This window comes from Drosophila sulfurigaster, chromosome X (genome assembly GCF_023558435.1).
Source record: "Drosophila sulfurigaster albostrigata strain 15112-1811.04 chromosome X, ASM2355843v2, whole genome shotgun sequence".
Taxonomy (NCBI): Eukaryota; Metazoa; Arthropoda; class Insecta; order Diptera; family Drosophilidae; genus Drosophila; species Drosophila sulfurigaster.
In genome coordinates, this window is record NC_084885.1 from 13,300,131 (window position 1) to 13,323,438 (window position 23,308).

At 39.3% G+C, this 23,308-nt stretch overlaps 2 protein-coding genes across 6 annotated transcripts; one reads left to right on the forward strand and one right to left on the reverse strand.

Annotated features, from left to right (window-relative positions):
- The first annotated feature begins 742 nt into the window (after positions 1–742).
- LOC133848506 (A disintegrin and metalloproteinase with thrombospondin motifs 12) lies at positions 743–12,292 on the forward strand. The gene is given in 14 exon segments (XM_062284116.1): positions 743–761; positions 1,990–2,496; positions 2,577–2,739; positions 3,394–3,519; positions 3,574–4,148; positions 4,215–4,313; positions 5,088–5,201; positions 8,397–8,543; positions 8,607–8,910; positions 8,912–9,173; positions 9,889–10,016; positions 10,085–10,459; positions 11,045–11,222; positions 11,292–12,292. Coding segments are annotated over 13 exon segments (3,045 nt in total). The 5' UTR covers positions 743–761; positions 1,990–2,215; the 3' UTR covers positions 11,585–12,292.
- Positions 12,101–23,076, reverse strand: LOC133848508 (myogenesis-regulating glycosidase). 5 transcript variants are annotated; one of them, XM_062284118.1, is made up of 6 exons: positions 22,530–23,076; positions 18,585–18,745; positions 15,572–15,740; positions 14,618–14,713; positions 12,717–14,550; positions 12,101–12,657 (listed from the first exon to the last, which is right to left on the reverse strand). In XM_062284118.1, the coding sequence occupies exons 1-6, from the start codon at positions 22,986–22,988 to the stop codon at positions 12,521–12,523; spliced, it is 2,856 nt and encodes a 951-aa protein (XP_062140102.1). In that variant the 5' UTR covers positions 22,989–23,076; the 3' UTR covers positions 12,101–12,520. The 5 variants fall into 5 exon arrangements, with proteins under 5 accessions (XP_062140102.1, XP_062140103.1, XP_062140104.1 ...); XM_062284119.1 differs by lacking the exon at positions 22,530–23,076 and adding an exon at positions 19,046–19,138; XM_062284120.1 differs by lacking the exon at positions 22,530–23,076 and adding an exon at positions 19,042–19,059.
- Positions 23,077–23,308: the final 232 nt, after the last annotated feature.

A 23,308-nucleotide genomic window follows, 5' to 3' on the forward strand; every position in this document is an offset into this window, starting at 1 on the left:
TGCTGCTGTGTGGTTTTTGTGTTTCTCTTTCAAGCGCCGCATTCAAATTATTTGCTTAATTTTATTGCTCGTGTATCTGGCAACCAAACATCGTTGCTCACTGTCTCACTCGCACTTTTTGGGAACTGCCCAAAAAACAAAAACATCATTGGCAACTTAATTTTCCCATTTACTAAAAGCAAATCAGCTTTTATTTGTTGTCCAGCAATAGTTGTCGTTGACATTGTGGTTGTTGTTGTTGCATATTTTCGTAGAAATTTGTGCCATAATTGTTGCAAGTTGGCATAGTTGATGTCCTGCCTCGTCAATTGTCAATTGTGGAGCTCAGAGTGGCGCCACACAGCGCAGCAGCAATAATTTGCTACCTCATCAGCAATAATAACAGCAACAACTGTTGCAACAGCAACAACAACAACAACAGGCAATAATCTTGATGAAATGCGCACAATTGAAATTCAATCTCATTGCAGTGGCAACAATCTTAGCCTAAAGCGACGCCAACACTGCGCTGTGGTTACTCGATTTCGCTATTGCTGTTGTTGTTGTTGTTGTAGCTGTTGTTGTTGTTGTTGCTGTTGTTGTGTCGAGTGACTTGAATGTGGCATTAATCTTGGATTAATCTTATAAATGCAGCATTTCATTCGAGCTTAACGCGTCCAATTTGCTTAAATCCATTCATCTCGCAGCAATTAAACTTGTTCCATCTTAATGGGCTTTCAAAACCTGTCAAATTATTACATTAATCTTGGATTAATCAGTATGTAAGTCACATGAATAATACAATACACAACAATACACATCAAACTTAATTACTCTTGAACAATGCAAATGAGTTCGTCCCATGCTCTTCTCAAAGCTCTTCCTGCTGTTTTAAATTCAAATGTGAATTAACTAATTATTGCATTTCCTACATTGCAAATCTTTTAATTGCTAGCTAATCTTTGCTAAATGTATTTGTATATTTTAGATTAATAAACAGATGTTCTCTTAATGCGACAATAAAGAAAAAATATGACTTAAATGCGATGCTAAGTATTTATTTAATATTCAAATAAAGTTGTCAAGTTATCACTTTTGTTTTATAGATATATACAAGTATTTGCGATCTGTGCTCTACTTTTAAACTTCTGATAATAATATGTTACAGCTGTTTTTATGTCATTCTCATTTTACAAAAACATTTCGTGAGAAAACAAATAGATTTGCCTCTTTCAAATGGAATTTCAATATTCAAAATGCTCATTGTATCAAAAGTGCTGAATGTGCAAAGTGAGGAATGCAAAAACAATCGCAACATATGATAAAAGATGTAATACATAATATGTTGGAGCTTCATACAAATGGTTTTACAATTTTATAATATGTTATTTGGTTTGAAATTGGTGCAGCATAAAACCTGAAAATTAGTTCCAATTTAAATTTAATTTGTATACTCGCTATCCATAGAGTAGAAGTGTATTAGAATTTTGTACCAACAAGTAAAATGAGGCATCTTCGATCCCTTAAATTATATATATTTTTGATTATCATCACGAACAAATACAAATCGTAATTTTGAAGATAAAGTTAATTGTAGTAAAAGAGTAACAATAACTATAGTATTTATGATTCCTGTGAATTTAGTTAAGATCTGATGAAGTTATTTCAGAATTACGTTTTTAAGATTGCCTACTGCAATCGGATCTTAAAAGCAGTTAAGGCTGACAATCTGGGATATTTTGACATCTGTAGTATATTTCGAATGTAGTACCAGATATATAATGGAAAGCGGGTATCTTTCTAAACTTGCTGTATTTAAATTCATTGTTTGCTTTTGGCGAATCTAAAAGTCTCGTTAAATCTGATCTACTTCTGAGCTAAGCTTTAACTTTTGCGGTTCTCGCGTTTTGTATAATACACTTGAAATCTTATTCTGTGGCTAGTCTATACCAAGAATAAGATGAATTCAAATCGAAATGAAATCAAACCTTTAATCTATTTGCCTTACAGCTGTCGCCCAGTTGGAGATATAATGCAATCGCTGCCATGTGCCCGCTAATTGCCAAGCTGCTGAGACGCATCGATAACGGCTAAGAGACAGAGATTCCCCCTAAACAAAACTCATTGAGAGAATCCCAGAAAGAGAGACAGAGAGAGAGAGAAAGATAAGGAAAGAAAGTAAGAGAGAGAGTAAGAAAATATATAGAGGAGAGTCACACACAAAGTATTTGCAAGTATGAAGTGCCTCTATTTGAGCACTCTGCTCTGCCTGTGGTTCAGCTCTGGCGGCAGCCTCAAGCTTTATGGCCTGCACACCGATGAGCTGCTCGAGGGCGAGGGACAGCTGGTGGTGCCACGGCGTGTGCACGCCGATGGTGCATTCATGACACACACACTCGTCTATGCCCACGATCGGGATCATCGGCGGCATCGTCGCAGCACTGACCATCAGCATCAGCAGCCAGAGCTGCATTTCGAGCTGCCGCTGGCCAACGAGACGTTGCATCTGGAGCTGACGTAAGTGCCACCTCACGAAATGTCTGCACTCCTCAAGTATTCTAATGCCTTGCCACTTCCACTTCCACTTCCACTTGCAGGCCAAATAGCTATTTCCTGGCGCCGCATCTCATTGTGGAGCGTCATCGTCGCGATCTGAGAACTCGTGCGCCTCCAGCAGCGCATCAGCTCAATTGCCATTTCCATGGCAAGGTGCGTGGCCAGCCGTCGGCCAACGTCGCCATATCCACCTGCTCCGGTCTGGTAAGTCAAGATACAACCGAATTCATATTTCAAAGAAACTTTGATTTATTTTCTCTTTAAATATAAGACAAATTGCACAACAAATTAATAGAAAATTTTATATTTCATGTTTTGTTGCAATAACTCCAATAATTCTAAATTGTTTAAAATATTTTACCACTTTAAATACAAATGTTTTTCTACTACATTCGTTATTTTTAGCTATCCAAGAATGTCAATAATAATCTCAATTAATAATGTGTTTAATCATTTTAATTGCTCGTCAAAAGTGCCACACAAAATTATTCAGAATTTTCCATCATGCTTACGAAAGCTGTTGCTAGTATTTTTGCTTATGGTGAAATAAATTGTTTTCACAGAATTTTGCGTATAATTGGGCCTTATTAGAATTTTCGAAGAAAATATATGTACATACGAGTATATATGTTAAGCTAGTAAATACTGATAGTATATTGTATATATACTTATATTGATAGTATATAGTATATACTTATATTGATAGTATATAGTACATACTTATAATAGATTGTATATAGTATATACTTATATTGATGATATATTGATATATACTTATTAATTCTAATTACATCACCAAGTTTGTTGCCTAAGTCTTTTGTTTTGAATCACTATTTCTTACTTTTTTTTCAATGACAGGTGGGACATGTGAAGACGGCCAGCAATGAGTATTATATAGAGCCGTCCAAGCAGTATGCGGCACATCCTATCAATGGGCATCCACATGTGGTGTTCCAGCGCTCCTCGGTGATGCCCAAGCAAAAGGTAAGTCATTTAGATGTGCTTTACAATATAGTTTCTCATGGTTGATTCGCTTAGGCGACACAACAACGACGTCGCCACAAGCGAAAGCGTAAGGAACAGCGCCAAAAGGGTCACATCAGCAATTGTGGCACACGCGAGCCACGACGACGCATGGAGACGCGTCTCGAGTGGCAGTCACGTGGCAAGTTTAAGATACAAGGTGGTCGCAAAGTGCGTCGCCATCATCAGCATCATCAGCATCATCAGCAGCAACAGCAGCAGCAGCAGCATACGCAACATCATTTGCCTGCACGTCATCATCATTACCATCAGCAGCCACACACAAAGTTCAAGTACGACACACAGCCCGAGGAGCCACAGACGGGGCCACGCAGCAGACGCTCGATTAGCAGTCCCCGGCATGTGGAGACACTGATTGTGGCCGATGCCACAATGTCGGCATTTCACAAGGATGTCGTCAAATATCTGCTGACCATTATGAATATGGTGTCTGCTCTGTATAAGGATCCCAGCATTGGAAATGCCATCGAAATTGTTGTGGTCAAGATTATCGAACTGCAGGAGAACGATACGGCACCCGAACTAAATTTAACCCAGAATGCGCAAAAGAATCTCGATCGATTCTGCAGGTAAATCAAAATCGATGATCATCCCGTCAGTTGCGAATCACAAAGTTATTATCTCGTATGTTTCAGCTGGCAGCACAAGCAGAACTCGGCCAACGAGAATGATCCGAATCATCATGATGTTGCCATACTGATCACGCGCAAAAACATTTGCGGCAACAATTGCATGTGAGTAGAAAATGATGAACTTATTTACTACTAGCTTAGTGACGAACGGAAATTTTAAAAGTTAAAGTAAAGAGCTGGACAACATTTACTAAGTTCTCAAAAAAATAAATGTATTTTAAATGCAATACTACAATTTGTGGTGTATATGTTATTAAAAGCCAATACACTAAATACTAACACAAACAGTGCTAATAATAAACAAATAATACCAAATTAATATTTGATTTAAAATAAATTTAATTTTATTGAACTACTTTTTCTACTTAGAACGTTTTCTCATTGCGATCGCAAATTTAAATTTCGTATATTATCATTTTATAAATTTCTTAAAAATATATTTATATTAAACTAAATACTATAATCTTCAATATATATTATTGTAAGCACATATTGTATGATTTCAAAGAATTTAACTACAATCGTTAGTTTATTAAGCTACAATTATTAGGTTCCACAAAATAGAAATTTACTTTAAATGAAATACTACAAACTTCAGCATATTATTATAAATACATATTGCATGTTTTCTGCGAATTTCATTACGATCGAAGGTTTGTTCAGAAACAATAGTTTCTACAATCTTCAGAATATATTATTTTAAACACAGACACTGTAGGATTTCGAAGAATTTCATTGTGATCACAAGTTAATTAAGCAACAATTATAAAGTGCGAATATCACATTCATTGTTTTTAAATCTATTCTAGAATGCATAAGGTGCAAACGTCTTTCTTATGTATTTTCAATTTATTCTTCTTTTTGTTTTTGTTGCAGGACTCTGGGACTGGCGAATGTGGGCGGCATGTGCAAGCCGAGGCAATCGTGCAGCGTCAACGAGGACAACGGCATCATGCTCTCCCACACGATCACGCACGAATTGGGGCACAAGTAAGTCGGCACTTCCGTCAGTTTAGCGGCGCCTTGCATTCGCAGTTGCAGTCGCATTTGCAACATGCAACATTCAACCCATAGAAGAGACAGAGAGTGAGAGAGAGAGAGAGACACACACAGTATGCTAGTTGGCCAACATCGAAATGCACTTTCAGGCCAGTCACTTGTGGCCAGCGGCAAGTGGCAAGTGGCAGGCAGCCAACGCAATGCAAATGCATCAATTGATCGCAGCCAAAGATTTATGTGCAGCCCAATTCGTTTAATGAATGAATCAAAGCAACAACCACAACCATAACAACAACAACAACAACAACAACAACAACAACTGCAACAGCAGCAACTGAAAATTAATGAATTGCTGCCTCTAAGTGGACGCGACGGATGCTTTTGACACCTGCGTGTGTTGTGTGACAATGATCGCCTGCGTTCCACGCCCACAGTTTCTTTTTAGCATCAAGCAAAACAGTTGCCACCACAGTTGCCTCCTCTCCACACTTGACACTCTCCCTCTTCGTGCCTTGCCCCTTCCCCTTGGCGGCTGCCGCTTCCTCCGCCATTCAAACTCAATTAGTCGCAGACTCAGCGACAAAAACACACACTCACTCATTACCCACTGCTAGGGATGCACAATCAGTTAAATGTTCCGTCACTTTTAGGTTTTAACTCAGTCTCTTGTTGTATTTTGAAGCACATTAAATCGTTACTTGAGTGCACAACATATTAAGCATTTAGGTGCACATTCATGAGCTTTTTTACATTGTTTTTAACGAGCTTTTATGACAAGCAAAATTCATGTTTAGCTGTTTTATAGTTTGGGCTATTCTTAGCGTGTGTTGTTTCTGTTTCAAATCACATTAAAATAAATATGTAAGTGAGCCTTTTTCTTAATTGTATTTATCAAGTTTTTATTTTCTTTATATGGGACATATTTAGATGTTCTATAGTTTGTGTTTAAACGCGCATTAAACTGTTGCTTGACTATTTTGTATATTGCATATTAATGAGCTTAATTGAATTGTTTTTAATGAGCTTTCGTTTTGAGCAATTTTTCATATTAAGCACGCTTTTAATCAATGCATTATAATAGGTAGGTAACTTTGGCATATTTCAGCTTATAAGCTTTTTTATGGTTTACGAATTTCGAATTTGTGGTTTATTACTTTTATTTGTGCGAATTATTGAGACGTTGAAACCTCTAACATTTAATTCAAACACTTGACTTGCAACGTCAACAGTTTATTTTGTATTTAGTAAATTCCGTTCATGCAAAAAATGTTAATTTAATTAACTTGTCTGTGGCGCTAACTGCTGCTAAAAATCAATATATTGGAAAGTTCATTTTTTGAAGTCAAGTCGCAGTTTAGTGCAACCCTGGCGCAAGTTGGCAAAGAGAGTGAGAGGGGAAGTAGGCGGCAATTTGGTAGCCAGTGTTGCTGTTGTTGTCGTTGTTGTTGTTGGTGTCGCAGTTGCTGCAGTTGTCGGTTGTCCGGTTTCGTAGGCTTATCTCGTTTCGTGTTCGTGCCAAGTGGATTTTTGTAAAACGCCTTATAAGCGCAGCCAAGTGCCCGTCAGTCTGGCGTGTTCCGATTGAGTCAACCCAGCCAGGCAGCCAGCCAGCCAGCCAGCCAACGGATCACCAGTTCACCAGCTCAGCTCAGCTCAGCACCCAGCTCTGTCATCACAACACTCAGACACACACACACACGCACACACATAGACACCTCCGACACCTGTTGTTGTTGTTGTTGTTGGGCAATTTAGGTTTGATTGTCGCTGGGTCGAACGGTCATCGTCAGGTGGCAGCTACCGTCCAAACAACGATATGCTTATTCACACTCTGTGTTTGTGTGCCTGTGTGTGTTATTGTTGCTGTTGCTGTTGTTGTTCTTAATTTAAGCACTATTCTAATAATCAGGTTTTTGACTCGCTTTTGGCTAGTCGCACAGCGTGGCATAAATTGCTTGTCGCGTTTGTTGCTGTTGCTTTGCTTCTCCAAAGACAATACAAATAATAAATCTCGTCTCATTTTGCCACTGGCAACTGTCCGAGCGAATGGAGGGGGCGAGCGAAGGGAGGGGAATTTTACTTTACGCTGTCGTGCAGTCGCAACAATGTTGATCGAGTTTAACCCTTGTGGCGCAACTGTGCACAGTTTGCACATTTGTTTTTAACTTACAACGCTTGCAGCGTTGCAAGGCAGCACTAGATTGATCTGCGACTATTTCAATAAATAAATATGAAAGTATTTTTATATAGATGCAATACTTTTGTAATTCGATTTAATAATATGTTGTTGACTTAGGCTTAGAATGCTTTTCTTATTCGATAGTTGTGGAAAAGAATGTATTTGTTTTATATACCCGGTATTTAAAAAGCAAAAGTATAACTTTATGTCTGCAGGAAATGTATGTAACTGACAGAATTTGGTATATTCTTAACTCTATGGTATATTTTAAATGTAGTACTACATCGTTATACCAAATACAGCCTGTGGTATATTTTAGTTTTTTTCTGCATATTAATTTTGTATATTTGTATAATATGGTTTAATTGAAAATGGGTAGCGAGTATCTCACAGTCGAGCCCATCAATGTGTAGCTTTCTTACTTATTTTTCTTTTTTTTTACAATAAATTTTTAGGTACAAGCTGTATACTATTTGTAGTACCAAAGAAAATAAATATTGCTTTTAGTTTACTATCCTAAATACTTAGGGAACCTAAAGTTAATTTAGGGTACAGATTACTTTATGTATTCATATACAATTTTATATATCCATACAAAAACTAGTATACAGTCAAATTTTCTTTAAGAGTTATATTAGGTTTGCTATGACAGAGTAAGCATTGCGTCTCTAAGCGTCCAAAAAGCTTGATTTTTATCGTCGTTTTTCTCAGTCTGATTGCTTATCCCTCTTCTGGAAAACCAATGTACACACAACCGATAACCGATTTATATTGTTGAATATCTTTTATTGTTTTTAGTTTTTTTTTTCTAATTTATTTTTAGTTTTTTGTTTTGTTATTTGTACTATATTTATTATTGTATTGTTTTGGGTCACCCCAATTTAATTATTTTTTCAGTTAAATGACATTTTCTTAGTCATTGAATATATACAGGGTCTCTTAGAGTCATGGGGACTCAGCTATAACTACTTTTGTTTGTAATCCAACCTAATGCTTGTATCTTGCAGCTTTGGCATGTTCCACGACACTGCAAAAATCGGCTGCCATCCGCGAGTGGGCTCCATAGTGCACATCATGACGCCGACCTTTGGGGCGGACACGCTGCAAGTTTGCTGGTCGAACTGCAGTCGCAAGTACATCACACACTTTTTGGAGTAAGTACAAAAAAGAGTAAGAAATTAAATGATCTTAATAACGAACCAATTTTTGCATTACAGCCAGGGATTGGGCGAATGTCTGGACGATTCGCCGACCACGATTAAGGAATACAATTATCCGGAGACGCTGCCGGGTGAGGCATACAACGCCAAGCGGCAGTGCCGCATGCAATTCAACCTGACCACAGATAGCGATGTGGGCGCCTGCTCATCGCCACATGAGTTCTGCTCGACGCTGTGGTGTCGCGTCAATGGCGAATGTGTGACAAACATGCGACCCACGGCCCCGGGCACCACGTGTGGCAAGAACAAATGGTGCCAGAATGGCAAATGTGTGCGCATGGAGGAGCTGACGCCCATCAACGGGGGGCTGGGGCAATTGGAGCGAGTGGAGCGAATGTTCGCGCAGCTGCGGCGGTGGCGTCTCCACGCAGCAGCGCGAATGCGATTCACCATTGCCCGCCAATGGCGGCGTCTTCTGCATTGGTGAGCGCAAGCGCTACAAAATCTGTCGCAAGCGGCCGTGTCCCGAACACGAGCCCAGCTTCCGGGCCCAGCAGTGTGCGCGCTACGACAATGTCAGCTATCAGGGTGCCACCTACAAGTGGCTGCCCTTCTTCGATAAGAGTAAGTTTGGGAAATTTGAAGACATTTACGGTATAATGTCGATATCTTTTCTAAATTGTGCATTCAAGATAATTGCGAATCAAAGTTAGTTGCATAGCATTTAAATTATGCATTGCACATCCAAGTTAATTGTATAAAATCCAATGTTGATCGCATAAAGCAGCTCATCTTTTAACTTAAGTGCACTGCACATTGGTGCACATTTTGCATTATTGTGAAATTTAAAGCCATTAAAATTGTTTGTTATATATGCAAAATTTGCAGGTCCATATACTACAAATAAAAATGCAGATAATTGCAAATCCATTTCCTACACAACAAATTATGCAATTATCTGCAAAATATAGTACATTCAAAATGCATATATTTTGAGGTGTTCATTCAAAATTAAAATACATATATTTGCAAACCCATCTGTTATTTATTTTTATTTTAATCGCACATGGCTTAGCAATAACACGAAATGTGCCCTTATATGTAATGGCATTAAAGTTAAAAGATTTCAAGCTTATTCACTAACAATTGTATGCAATTATATTGGATCTATAATGAAATGTAGTTGAAATTATGGAGATTAGTAGTCGAAAAACCAACAATAAATTTACTTCAAATAAAAATTGCATATAATTGCAACATTTTTGTGTGCAATTAACGATATTATACTACAGTAGTGTACTTCCCTGCTAATGAACTCTCTCTTTCGGTTGTTTTGCAGACAATCCCTGTCGACTGTTCTGCAGCGATGTGGATGACACAATCATCGCCAACTGGGGCGAAACGGTGCTCGATGGAACTCCCTGCACGCTGGGCACGAATAACATGTGCATCGATGGCATCTGCAAGGTAAGTTCGGGTATAAACAGCGCACACTTGTTTCACGGCGAGATCAATTAAACGTGTATTTCATTCAGAAAGTTGGTTGCGATTGGATCGTTGACTCGGACATGCAGGACGATCGTTGCGGTGTCTGTGGCGGTGCTGGTGATCAATGCAAGCCCATAAAGGAAACCTTCATCGAACCCTTCAATGTCAGTGACGGTGTCTACGTTGATATCGTCAGCATCCCAGCGCGTGCTCGTCACATACTCATCCGAGAGTTGGGTAATTCACCTCATTTCCTTGCCATCGGACGGGGTGGATCGGGTGCGTTCTATTTGAATGGCGACAGCTTGATCTCGATGCCAGGGGAATTGGAAATTGCCGGCGTCGAGAGTCTCTACGATCGCCAGGATGAACAGGAGACTATCAAAATACCTCAGCCCATACAGCATTCCATAGTGCTATACGTAAGTTGTATGAAGACTAGTATCCTGGCATTATTTAAGCTAGACTATGAGTCCTACATATATCTATTGCTCTTGTGTGCTAATTGTCTAGACTTCTGATCTTGTAGAAGTGTATTCTTAGACTAGAAGTCTAAAACTCTATCTTCTTATCTAAGATTCTTCTTTAGTCTCTGATTCTTTTCTTCTTCTATAAGATTCTTCTCTAGTCTCTGATTCTTTTCGTCTTATATAAGATTCTTCTCTAGTCTCTGATTCTTTTCTTCTTCTATAAGATTCTTCTCTAGTCTCTGATTCTTTTCTTCTTAACTAAGATTCTTCTCTATATATAAGATTCTTCTCTAGTCTCTGATTCTTTTCTTCTTCTATAAGATTCTTCTCTAGTCTCTGATTCTTTTCTTCTTAACTAAGATTCTTCTCTAGTCTCTGATTCTTTTCTTCTTCTATAAGATTCTTCTCTAGTCACTGATTCGTTTCGTCTTCTGATTCTTTTCTTCTTATATAAGATTCTTTCCTAGTCTCTGATTCTTTAGCACTCTAGTTGCTTATTCCTACTCAACTTTTAATCTAATCTCTTTCCACTTGCAGGCGATCGTGCGCGGCAATGAGAGCAATCCGGGCATCTACTATGAGTTCACATTGCCCGCCATGAATGTGAGCGCTGGGCGACAGCATCAGTGGCGTCTCAGCAACTGGACAGCCTGCTCCGTCAGCTGTGGCGGCGGTGTTCAGCATCGTGAGCCCATTTGCCATGAGAATGGTAAAGGTAAAGAATTGACTATGATTTAAAAGTCCTCATTCCTTTATGTACTCATTAATTATTTCTTATCAACAGTGTTGTCTGATAAGTTGCCTTGCTGGACGCATGCGAAGAACAAACGTCCGTTGCGACAGACCCGTGCCTGTGGCGAGCAACAGTGTCCGGCTCACTGGTGGCCCGGACCTTGGCAATTCTGCCCGGTTACTTGTAGGCAACCGGGTGCTCCGATGCCCCAGCGACGTCGCTCCGTTGTCTGTCTCGATCAGCACGATGTCGTTGTGACGGATGCCCAATGCAGCGCGCTGCCTCGGTTGCCCGAAACGGAGCCCTGCGAGGCTACGCTGCCCGAGTGCAGAGCAAAGCCCTGAGGCCAAACAGGAGATGGAAACTATTTATTTGCTACTAATAAATCTAAAGCTAATGTAAGTGAGAGCTGCAAATACTAAATCCCAGTTAGACAGTCAAGCTACATAATTTATTATACAATTCGGTTCAATTTGTGCCGTGGCGCCATCTAGCGTTCAGACATGGCATGCAAATTATGTAAGCCCCTTAATTCTAGTTTGTAATATTGTAATATTGTATTGTACGTATGTGAACTCAGTTCTTGGTAAATTTCCGCAATATTCTTTCATTGATTGTAATGATGTTTGTTTTTTTTTTCGAAAATCGATCAGTGAAACTATTGGCATAAAATGCTTTCGATCTGTCCATTATAAACTTGATTTCCTTGCTCTTGATTATGTGCAATGTCCAGAACATATTTAATAAACAAAACTAATTTCATACCATGATTAGTAGAAAATTTTTAAAAATATATATAAAATGACAAAAAAGAAAAGAATGCCTAAAAATTTGCACTTAAATGAAATACCTGACAAAAGTATTGTTGATCAACGTTTAATATACATATATATTTTTTTTATAAATAATTTTCGAAAAAGCTAACTATTCTAATAGTTATACAGTTAACTTTGGGCACATGAGCGTATGAACATATCGTGCTTAAAGCGATACATTTACATTTGATATATCTAATTCGATCCGAATGCATGCCGGGCATATAACAAATTGTACTTAAAAAGAAAAAAGAAAAAAAAAACAAAATATATATTTAGAAAAGGCAATTAATATTAGCATTACTTAATGAGAAACATTATAGATTCTAATGATGTATGTAGTATTATCTATGATCGATCTATAAATTGTATTGTATTTTTTTAAAATAAGCCGATAAACATAATCATAATAATAATAATAATAATAATAATAATACACAGTTATATGATGGCGTGATTGTTTAACTAGAAGCGCGTGTTGTCCGGCATTTTGCGGAAGTAGGCAACCTTATCCTTGGGCACTCGATAGCCATGCATCCAGCGGCTGCCCTTGCGCAGTGATCCATCGATGCCATCCTTCCACACGCCCTGCGGCAAATACACTGTAAGAAATGATAATTAAATTAGTGAATCGTGTGAGTGATTAACGGAAGTGTATTACCTTCGCGTTCCTCGCGACCTGCATCGAGAATGGGCGCCACAATGAGCTCCTCGCCCACGGAGAACTCATCGCTGACAATGAGACAGGCGGGATCATGGGGATCCAACATCCACAGCGGACGCACCAGGGGCAGACCCTCCGTCATCGATGAGTGCAAATACTTGTTGAGCAACTTGATCACCACCGTTTGTCGCACATTCTTCAGCTCCTGGGCAACGCGGGTCACCAGCTTGCTCTGGTATTCATCGGGCAGATGACTGAACTGCATCACAGGCAAAAACGTGGCCAGCTGCAGCCAGCGTATGAAGAGCTCCATGTCGGGCAGCGGCGGTTGAGCCAACGAGTAGAATGAAACCATTTTGGTGAGCGGTCGCTGAAGCAGATAATCGCCACCAATGGCGCCGGGCAAGACAAACGGATAACCGATGACGCCGTAGTTGAGCACAGCCGCGAGCGTTTCGCGGAGTCCCTCCCACGTTGAGTTCGCCGGCGGAGTGCTGACAAATGTCGGTGGCTTGGGCACCACACTTGCCGTCGACACCGCCATGAGTCCGGCACTCTCCAGGCTCTGGGTCAGCTTACGTGCATACTGATCGGGATTGTCGAGTGGCTGGCGGCATTGATAGTAATGCGGCAGATTGTAGCCGGTGCCCAGATCCAAATAGAAACTCTTGACACCGTACTCATCCTTTAGCCGCTGCAGCTTCTCCAGCAGCCAGGGCACCGACGCATTGTTCGTGATGTCCAGCACACCAGCGCTGGAGCTGCTCTTGTAGCGGGTGAGCGCCGGGATGCTGCGCTCCGAGTGGCGTTCATAGATGAGCAGCTTGCGTGCGACGGCATCCTTGAAGTTGGGACTGTCGGTGCTGATGAACGGCTGGATAGTGAAGACCACCTTAAAGCCACGGCGATGCAGCACAGCGATGGTGTCGTTCAGCGTGGGAAATCTCGAGCGATCGACGGTGAAGTCACCGATATTTTCCTGCCAAAACTCATTGATCACAATGTGCCCCAAACCGATGGCAATCGCATTCTCCGAATAGTCGCAAATGATCGATTCATTAAGTGAGTCACGATGCGCCTGATGTGGTATCTGCCACACTGGCTCCGCAAGCAACGGCTCCAGCTCCTCGGTGACGCCATTAAACAGCGGCTGCTGTGTCATCAGCATGTGCAGACTCCGCATATCTTCCGTCGTGCAAATCTTGTAGTCCAGCTGCGGCAATTCGGTCAAACGATTTACGAATGTGAAATCATCGTTGGCCGCCCGCAAACAAAACTGATTCTCGGTGCGATTGATGCCAAGCTGCAGTGGAGTGCGTTCATTCACCTGCATCGCCACGCCAATGGAGTTGATGAAATACCGTTTGACCGCATTGCCAAACTGATGCACCTTGTGATCGCCACTGGCATAGGGCATAAAGTCAAAGTTGGCATAGCTCAGCGACCACTCCTGACCCTTGGTAATGCCGCCTCCAAACCACAAGCCATTGTCCCGCTTCAGCTCATAGCAATCGGTGGGCAGCAGGCCGGGAGTCAACGCCTGCCACTGCAGCGTGTAGCAGCGAAAGACTTTCTTGTCCTCGAAGTTCATGTGGAGCCTCGCTATTCCGTTCCATTCGATGCACACGCTGCCATCACTGCGCCGATGATCCTCGAGGCAGTGAAACGGCGCCGTATCGCTGCCCAGCGTCACTCCCAGATGGCCCATGATCACCTCCTTGTCCTCGTGGCTGAGTATGCGAAAGATGCGATCCTTTGAATTAAACTTGATCTTCTGGAAGTAGCTCTTCGTCAGCACCTGCTGATGGTAGGCGACATAAGCGTAGCCAATCTGCAAGCCACAAAGGTTATTGCTCATTAATCTTAATATAATACGAGAGTATTATTAAGTAACTCACCAGAAAGATGATGATGAAGAACATCATGATCACAAAGATCTTAATCTTGTAGTCCTTTGTCTCCCGCTTCTTCTTGCGAATCAATTGTGGAAAGGCCTTTGGGAAGAACAGACAACGATAAGTTAACTAGTGTAATCACATTGTGTGTGTTTTTATTTCAGCATTATTTGGAATTTCTCTAACATTTTTTCTGCCCATCGTTTTATACATTCCTTATCTTCTTTCTCACGCGTTTACTTTCTTTCTTGTCTCAAGGCTTTTATCACCTTTTGTACACCTAATTAGCTCGCCATATCAGTGTAGTTGCCTTTCTTCTGCCTTTTTATCATTTTTTTGCTAGGTACACCTATTCTTTACTTTTCTCTCCCATTTTGAATTCACTTTATTGATCAGTTTCCTATTTATGTTATTCATTCTTCTATGCATTCTTCTGACATTTCATGACGTAACTCTTTATATATCTTTCTCTACTTTCACTTATCTCTCGTATCATTTCACTCTTTTTATTTTCTTAACTTAGTTGTCGGAAACTTATTTACTTATTCCATGAATTTTTTCAATCTTCTGACTTCACCCCATTTTTTCTCCGATACACCTTTCTATACATTATACGAGTACTTTTTTATTTCTTCTGATTTCTTCTGATTTTTCAATACTTTTTAGCTAATCTCTCTTTGCTTTACATTTCAATCCACTGTCCTTTTCTTTCTCTATCATATCCATAAGTATTCTCCTCTTAGTTTTGATGGCATCTAATTAAATTTGTTATTCTTTCTATTTTTATTTATTTCTTATTCTAATTTATTGCTTTACCTCTTCTATTTTGCTGTCTTTCACATTCTCTCACTTTTTTTGTATAATTATGAATTTAATATTTCATTCTTATTGACTTTACTTTCTATATCTCTGTGTTTTTCCATTTCCCATAAATTTTCCCCAACTTTTTTTGCTCACCTGCATTTTCTCGCGCAACAAACTAGCCAAGGAGTTGACGCTGGTGATGGAGGCCTGGTTGCTTGCCACGCTGTGGGTGTCGAAATCACTTGCCAGCATCTCCTTGCTGTTAAGTCGCAGGGCGGGCAGCGGGGCGATGGAAGCGCGTCTTCGGCTGCGAAAGCGATCGCTAAGAAAAAAAAAAAAAAACAATAAGAAAAGTAAATACAATTTTCTTGTCGGTGAATGCCCAATAAAAAAAACTCTTTTGACTATCTCTGAGTTGTGGTAATGTTTACGATCATGATCGTATTGCTGATAAACGATATTCCCCAGTGATATTCACCTATCAAAGTGCTGACAAACGTCTTATAAATAATGAATTATGCGACTCAGATATGAGTAGTAAAGACAAAAGCACATAAATATTATTAGATGCTCTTCCAAGACAAGTATTTTTTTTCGTTTTTGTGACAGTTGTCTATTCTCGTATCTCAACTGTCGATTTCAGAGCACTAAAATAATATTATATATGACTTCAAGTATTGACGTATAATGAATGTATCTTTGTGACGCTTGAGACAAATGTTGAAACCTATTGGATCATTAGGTATACATTTTATTTTCTCTAAGAAATATATAGATCTCTTAAATTTTAGACTTGCAAATAATAAATAAACTGACTGCTCTTGAAAAGTAAAGTAAAAATACTTTAAGCATGAAAATATAAACAAAAAAAATATTGTTGCGAAACTTGTAAATTTTAACGAGGCGTGAGATTTGTTTCAATTCTTATTTAGCCTGCGATTAGGTGTAGTTAAGAGCTGTTCTTATCGTGCTCACTTATCTCTGATTGTACACAAAAAAGAATAGTCTCTATGGTAGTCGACTAAATGATACCCTGCAAAGCATTGGATTCGAGTAGGGAAATTTCGATGAAAGCCTGTTTAATGTTGATCGTTGCGGCGTATTAAAACAGAAGGTTGAATGGATTATTTGTTCATTCAAAAGCCTTGGCGAAAAGCAACTTGATGACCCATTTTGCGTATTGTTTTCTTTGTAGAGTGTGAGTTTGTTACTTGGGGCTTATCTTTATGGCGACTTTATGCAAATGCGAAAAGTTCGTGGCACAAAACAGAACCGTTAATGGATCGTAATAAACATGCTCGTAATTGATAAAGGCCTCTTTAAGCTTCGATGTGTGTACAATAAGTATAAGTATTTATATTCGTATAAACATATAAATATTTGCATTTACTCGTATTTATTCTCGCATCCACAGATCTCTCAATGTGCAACGTGTTCGCGATAAGGCCATAAATAAATGTTGTGTGTTGCCCCACAAAATTAGCACATTTGGCGAGCAGAATATATACATATAGTTAACACAAAGACGACAACAAGTACGAATGTTACCTGTGTAACAAGTAATTATAGTAGTATTATAACTTCTTATATATGTATTTATTTTATTGCAATCGAGTCGAGAAATGTGCCTGTTGTGTGTTGCTTTCTCTCCGTTGTTATCACGCCTAATCTCAACTATCTACTGAGCTGGGAAGCTACTTTAAGATATTAAAATCCCGACATCTCAGTTATGTACTTATGTACATCTCCGTAGAATAACACACACACGCCTCACATCAGTTCAGTGCTATCTCCATACAAGTACATGTACATTACATTTATTCGTTGTTGCAATCAACAACGTTTTCATGCACGCCAACACATCAACAACAACGCTTGATTGTGTGTGTGTGTGTGTGTGTGTATTTCTGCCTTTCATTTACTTATCAACAACGAGCGAGATTTGCGTTTACCTTCATCTCCGCTCCCCTCCAACACCACCCACTGCCATCGCTATGACATTAATTCGCTTAAACTGCAAAATTACTCACAAGCACGCACAAACACACAAGCACGCACACACACACACATACACACACACGTACGGTTTTAAAAGCTATCTGCTCGAAACTTTTGTTGGGGGTTGAAAGCGCAAGCGCAACATCTGTTAAAGCTCACTGTTTGCTGTTAACTGTGCATCCGACTGTTACTGCACTGCTATTGCGCTGTTAGTTAACAGTCGACTGTTAAACGGTTTTCAATGTGCAATGTAATCAACTTTGGCTGCTTATTAATTCAAATATTCATTGGGTTTTTTATTGCATTGCAATGAATTTGATTTATTTAATTAATTTTTTTGCTGATGTATCAGATAACAGCGTCTTACACTTGCACAAACCGGTTATTTCTATAGGAAATAAATTTCATATTTTGTCCAACTATATTTTTGAATGGCCAAACCTTAATAATTTCGGCGCAAGCTTTGTATTTGACAACTTTTCACTGTCTGGACACCGATTAACAACAAACTTGTGCTTCAACGTCCGTTTGACTGCATTTTAACTGTAAATTCAAGGTGGGAACAGATTTTGCTGTGGCTGGTATGTTAAAAAAGACACGTTCAAAAATATTCACATACCACCGACCCTTTTTTCCCATGCACAACATTAAATTTGAAGCCAACTGGCGTGTCGTTAATGTAGTTTAAACAGAGTGAGTACAACTACAAAACAAAATTAAATTAATTAATTTAATTGCAAGCTGAACTTTGGCATGAGGCGAGCAATGATCACTGTCTGGCAACGTATGAATAATTACAACGGGAAATGCTACAAAATACCCAACATTTAATAATAGGGTATGAAAAGCATATATTACGTTGGCAAAGCAATCGACTTCTGGATACCCTGTACAAAATGCTGAAGCATGCAGAAAAAGAAAAAGTTTTTGCATTTTCTACAAATGAATTTAATGAAGCTAAAGTGTTCGAATCTGAAAAGTATTAAGAACACTTTCTTAGCAGGGCATTTGACAGTCTAGTAAGCTCTCCTGGTAAACTCTGACTAATTAACACTTGTATGTCAAGTGTTATTGAAAAATCTTAACTGAACTCAGAAAACTGAAACTGAAACTGAACTGAAGGTTTTCGAAGGTAAAGAATTCCGTGAATGTTCGTTGGATAACTCACCGATAAACTGGCTTCTTGGCATTGCCAAACTCATCGCTGCTATCGTCGTCGTCGCCGTTGTTGCCGTCATCCTTGTGATTGCCATTTGCATTCCCTGAATCGGGCGTCAGATTTACCGCTGTGGGCGTGCCCATGCTCGAGGCGGAAACATCGTCGACAATCTGCATAAAATTAGCAACGCATAAAACACGATTATTATCAGCAACAGCAGCAGCAGCAGCAATTCATTTTATTATTTTGGTCAGATATCTTGCAGAATGAGGCGAGGCGAGGCAACGTGACGTATACGTAATATATCAGCAGCCTGTCATATGACGCCTCCTGCCTGTTGTTTTCTTTGCGGTAATCACTTGAGATGCAACAAAAAAAAAACCAAAACCAGTGCAATCCAGCGACAGAACCAATATTGATCAGTTCGCATCCAGCAGAGATCGGTTCGATTTGGATTTAGTAGTACCTGCCTTGACCGCGATTAGTTGAGATGTTGCATCCTCTTCATCTGCACTCAAGCGGTCACTGCGATTCGGCGAACTCATCGCCAGGAGCACAACTCACAAACTTAACAAAAATAAAAAAAAAAGATCACTGACTCCAGAACACAGTTCGTCTGCTGCCTTTGCCGGCTGCTTGATAATTGCTCGAATATTGTATTAGAAGTGTCGGTCGGCTTTGCTTGAATTTGCTATCTATGTGTGTCTCTGTGTGCGAATGTGTGAATGTGTGTTGGTTTAATCACTCGACGTCGAGCTTCACAGCAACAGCTACTACGAATACAAACGAGCTTCTCTATGACGAACTCGAAAGGGAAGTAAATAATTATCGGTTGTAACACCACAAATTGAAAAGAGATGCCGTGTGTGGTTCATCAAAGGCAAGCTTCACTGTGCGCGTTCCTGAGTAATTAATTACATCGCTGCAGCTTCAGCTTCGGCTTCGCATTTCTCACAATTTCATTGAGACTTTTGCCAACCGCGCGCGGCTTTTCTATTGCAATGGAGGGCAGCACAAGAAAGAATGAATTAAATACACAAAGAAATAATGAAAGAAATATTGTACATATATATTTTTCGGTATATTATATATTCTAAACTTCGATCAGTTATCGTGTAAAATAATCAACGTATTTCCCGCAACACTCAAATATTTTAGGGTATGCCATTTATTTTTATTGCTCATCCATCAAAGCGCGACGTATACATCAAATATGGTAAGTATTATTATTTATTTCGACGCAAAACACTCGCGAGACAAAAAAAGATTTGCTTTTGGTTTATTTAGGGCCATTGGCTAAACATGCTAATTGGTTAAGTGCTTATCCAGGAGAAACACAGGCACACACAAATACTTTTACTTACCAAATTATGTTCAACAACAAAAAAATGAATGAGTTGTCCGAGTTGGGGATTTACTCTTAATATATGTAATATATATATAAATAATAATCACATTACTTTTGCAACTTGCTCGGCAACTTATTGAGCACACCTCGCGGCAACCACACATCGACTCTCGCCATGGAATTTTGATTTTGATATGTGGCGAGAAATTGCCGTGGCAGACTCATAAATTACTCAGCTCAGTTGACTTTGGCGTGCTTTATAATTGCAGCCGACTAGATTTAGCATTTAATCTAAACTACTTCCCATAAATTACAGTCTATCGGGTCTTGGACATTGTTCTCATCGCTGTGTGTGTGTTCCCGCAGGTGTAAAATATGCCATCAACTATCTCTGATATCTGCTGACAATTTAATTATCTTTTATAAACCATCCCGCATTCGATAACATCAATCAAGGGGCAATTCTTTTAGTTTTTAGAAGTGTTTAATCAATATTAAAAAAAAAAAAAACAGTTTTTGCTAAATATAAATTGAAATTTCTTCAACTGAAAATCAAGCAAATATTTGCAGCTTGCAAGCAGAACATTTGTAATTAAATTTGCAAAATGTTCATTTCAATTTAGCTGACAAATTAATTTACTGGCTTTGTTTTAATTGCCCGACTGCAAACGCTTGGATTTATCATTTGTCTGTTGTGTTGCATTATATTTGAAATTTTAATTGCCGCTGGTTGAGGCGTCTAATAAAATTCAAATTTCGTTGCATACTTTTAGGCTGCCGCACTTCGGATATAAGTCGAGCTTATTAAGTGCATTCCATATGTTATAGCAAACCCGGAATTGCAAAATTTCAATTTTCTTAGCTACAAAAATTACTTGTTTTGTGATATAGAAAATATTTACTTTCTGGTATTGAAAATACTTGTTGTCTGACATAGAAAAAATAAAAGTTGTAATTTCAAAATTTGCTTCGAATTAGAAATGCACGTTTCAAAAATGGTGATATTCTTCTTTAAGTGAAAATGTAAATAAAAACAAGTCAAGCATCAAGTATACCAGATTGTCAACCAAAGCAACTAAGACACTTCTAAACAAGCTTTATTTTTTTTGCATAGGAAACCATTTCCTACATTTTCTTTAGGCACAAATTTATAATACTCTTTTCCTCTATGGGCAACCTGTATAAAAACGTCTAAATATAACAACCAAATGCAAGTTTTATCACATTAAGGAATAACAAAAGTTGATAAAAAGGAAAAACATTTTGAACATTATCCACATTAACCATTGGTTATTTAATCATCAATCAAATCATCAATCACTATAGAATTATAACTATTATATTCTTATGATGTTTTTTATATTAATTTTTTTGCAGAATAATACCGCACTGTTTTGCTTATATTCAAAATGAGTAGCGGGTATCTCATAGTCGCGCACACTCGACTGTAGCTTTCTTACTTGTTTTTAATTCTAAAAGAGTGCTCTAATTAAATAAAAAAAATAATAAAAGATCTGCAATCACTTTAAATTTCAATAGACCATTAACAACGCTTACTTACACTAAACAATTGTAGTCTTGACTTTGTTGCATAGTGTAATTATCGTAACGCAATATTCCATTGTGTATTTATACTCTAGAATAGAAACTGCAAGCGGCATGCATTACTTAAAGAAGTTCAGATGCAAGTTTTATAGTTTTAGGCAACTAAACTTCAATTAAATGAACACGCATAAAAATAATAATCTGAAGATCTGGCTAATCTGATTGCAATAAGGAATTGTGTTCGTTATTATCAGAGTTTAATCTTATCAATTGGCTATTATCATTTTCTGAATAAGAATTAATGAATACCAATAATTTGAATAAATAAAACGCAGCTTATAGCATTTGTAATTGATATTGAATTTTTATAATTTCGAAACACAACTTGAAAATTTCGCAACGCAATCTTGCCTTGAGTTCAAATCTTCCAACTGAAGTCACTAATTGAGCATTGCGTAAATATTGCAGGGTAATAAATAAATCATACATGTCGTAGACAAACAAAACTTTTCGCTGACTATTTGCAATTCACATTAATTACAGTCGAAGTGTAAACACAGGTGAAAAGAGAACAACAACAACCACAACAACAAGAGCCACAACAACAATAATAGCATTAGAATAGATCAAATGCGTCTCACTGATCGGCTGATGACATGATGAGAGGATGAGCTGATGGCATGATGAAATAATGCATTGATGATGATTTGAATATGGCTGGAAAAGTGTTTCAGTTGCGTGTTGCGTTGAGTTGAGTTGACTTAAGTTGTTTCCAACTCAAATTGAATTGGCGAATTACTGTTTTTTTGAGGGGGTAAACTACACTCACACACTGTGGCAGAGATAACACTTAATGAGCGTTTTATGATTACTTATTTTTATACTTTTAATGATGCCAACGATGATTGCTCAACACTTTTGGCGACTGTGCGAAAAACCCGTTTGCAAGATATAACATTTCAGTTCAGCTCAGCTTAGTTCAGCTCTGTTCGGTTCGGTTGACGCTGCGACTTGAGTTCAGTGAGAACAATTGACAGCTACATTTCGACTACACTACTCACACTTTCCGTTTGGCTCTCCTCGTGCAGCGCCTCCTGCGCCTGCAGCTGATGCCGTCGCCTCATCGCCTCCAACTCTAGCGAATTGATGCCCGATGGCATCGAGATGGAGTTGCGTCGCAATCCCGGACCAAAGTGTTCACGCTCTCGCTCCTTTTCGTTGGCCGGCGGCGAAGGTGAAGGCGTTGGCGATGGCGATGGCGTTGGTGCTGTGCTTGGCTGAGCGGGCAACTCGTTGATCACCAGCAAACGCGGCAAATCCACATTGCGTCGCTGCCCCAACGAAGGTTTCCGCGAGAGGCGCGTCTCTATCGCAGTCGCTGGCAGCAACGGCTGTTGCTCCTTCTCCTTCTCCTTCGTCTGCTCATCATCTTCATCCGCGTAGGGCAACTCCAAGGGTAGCCCATGCTGAGCGTTAAGCGCCTGCGCAGCCAACAGCGACTGCGGCTTCGACTGCGGCATCCTGCGAGCAAGGAACACACACGATATGGAATGGATCCAGACACCGACACCGACACCGACACTCTGACACGTGCGCACGCGAACGCAAACCGAAACGAAATGAACCCAAAACCCGTCAACAGCGTTGAGAGCGCGACGTTGAGCTCAGCACTGAGGGCAACTATGGTGGAGAGGGAAAGGAAGGGAAGGGGAGGCGGGCGGGCGGGGGGACTACTTGTAGAGGGTGGCAATAGGTAATAGGGTTATGAGCCATAAAGCCGCCGTCGATTTGCCTTTTAATCATCATCGTTATACTATACTTATCATTATCATCCCATTCC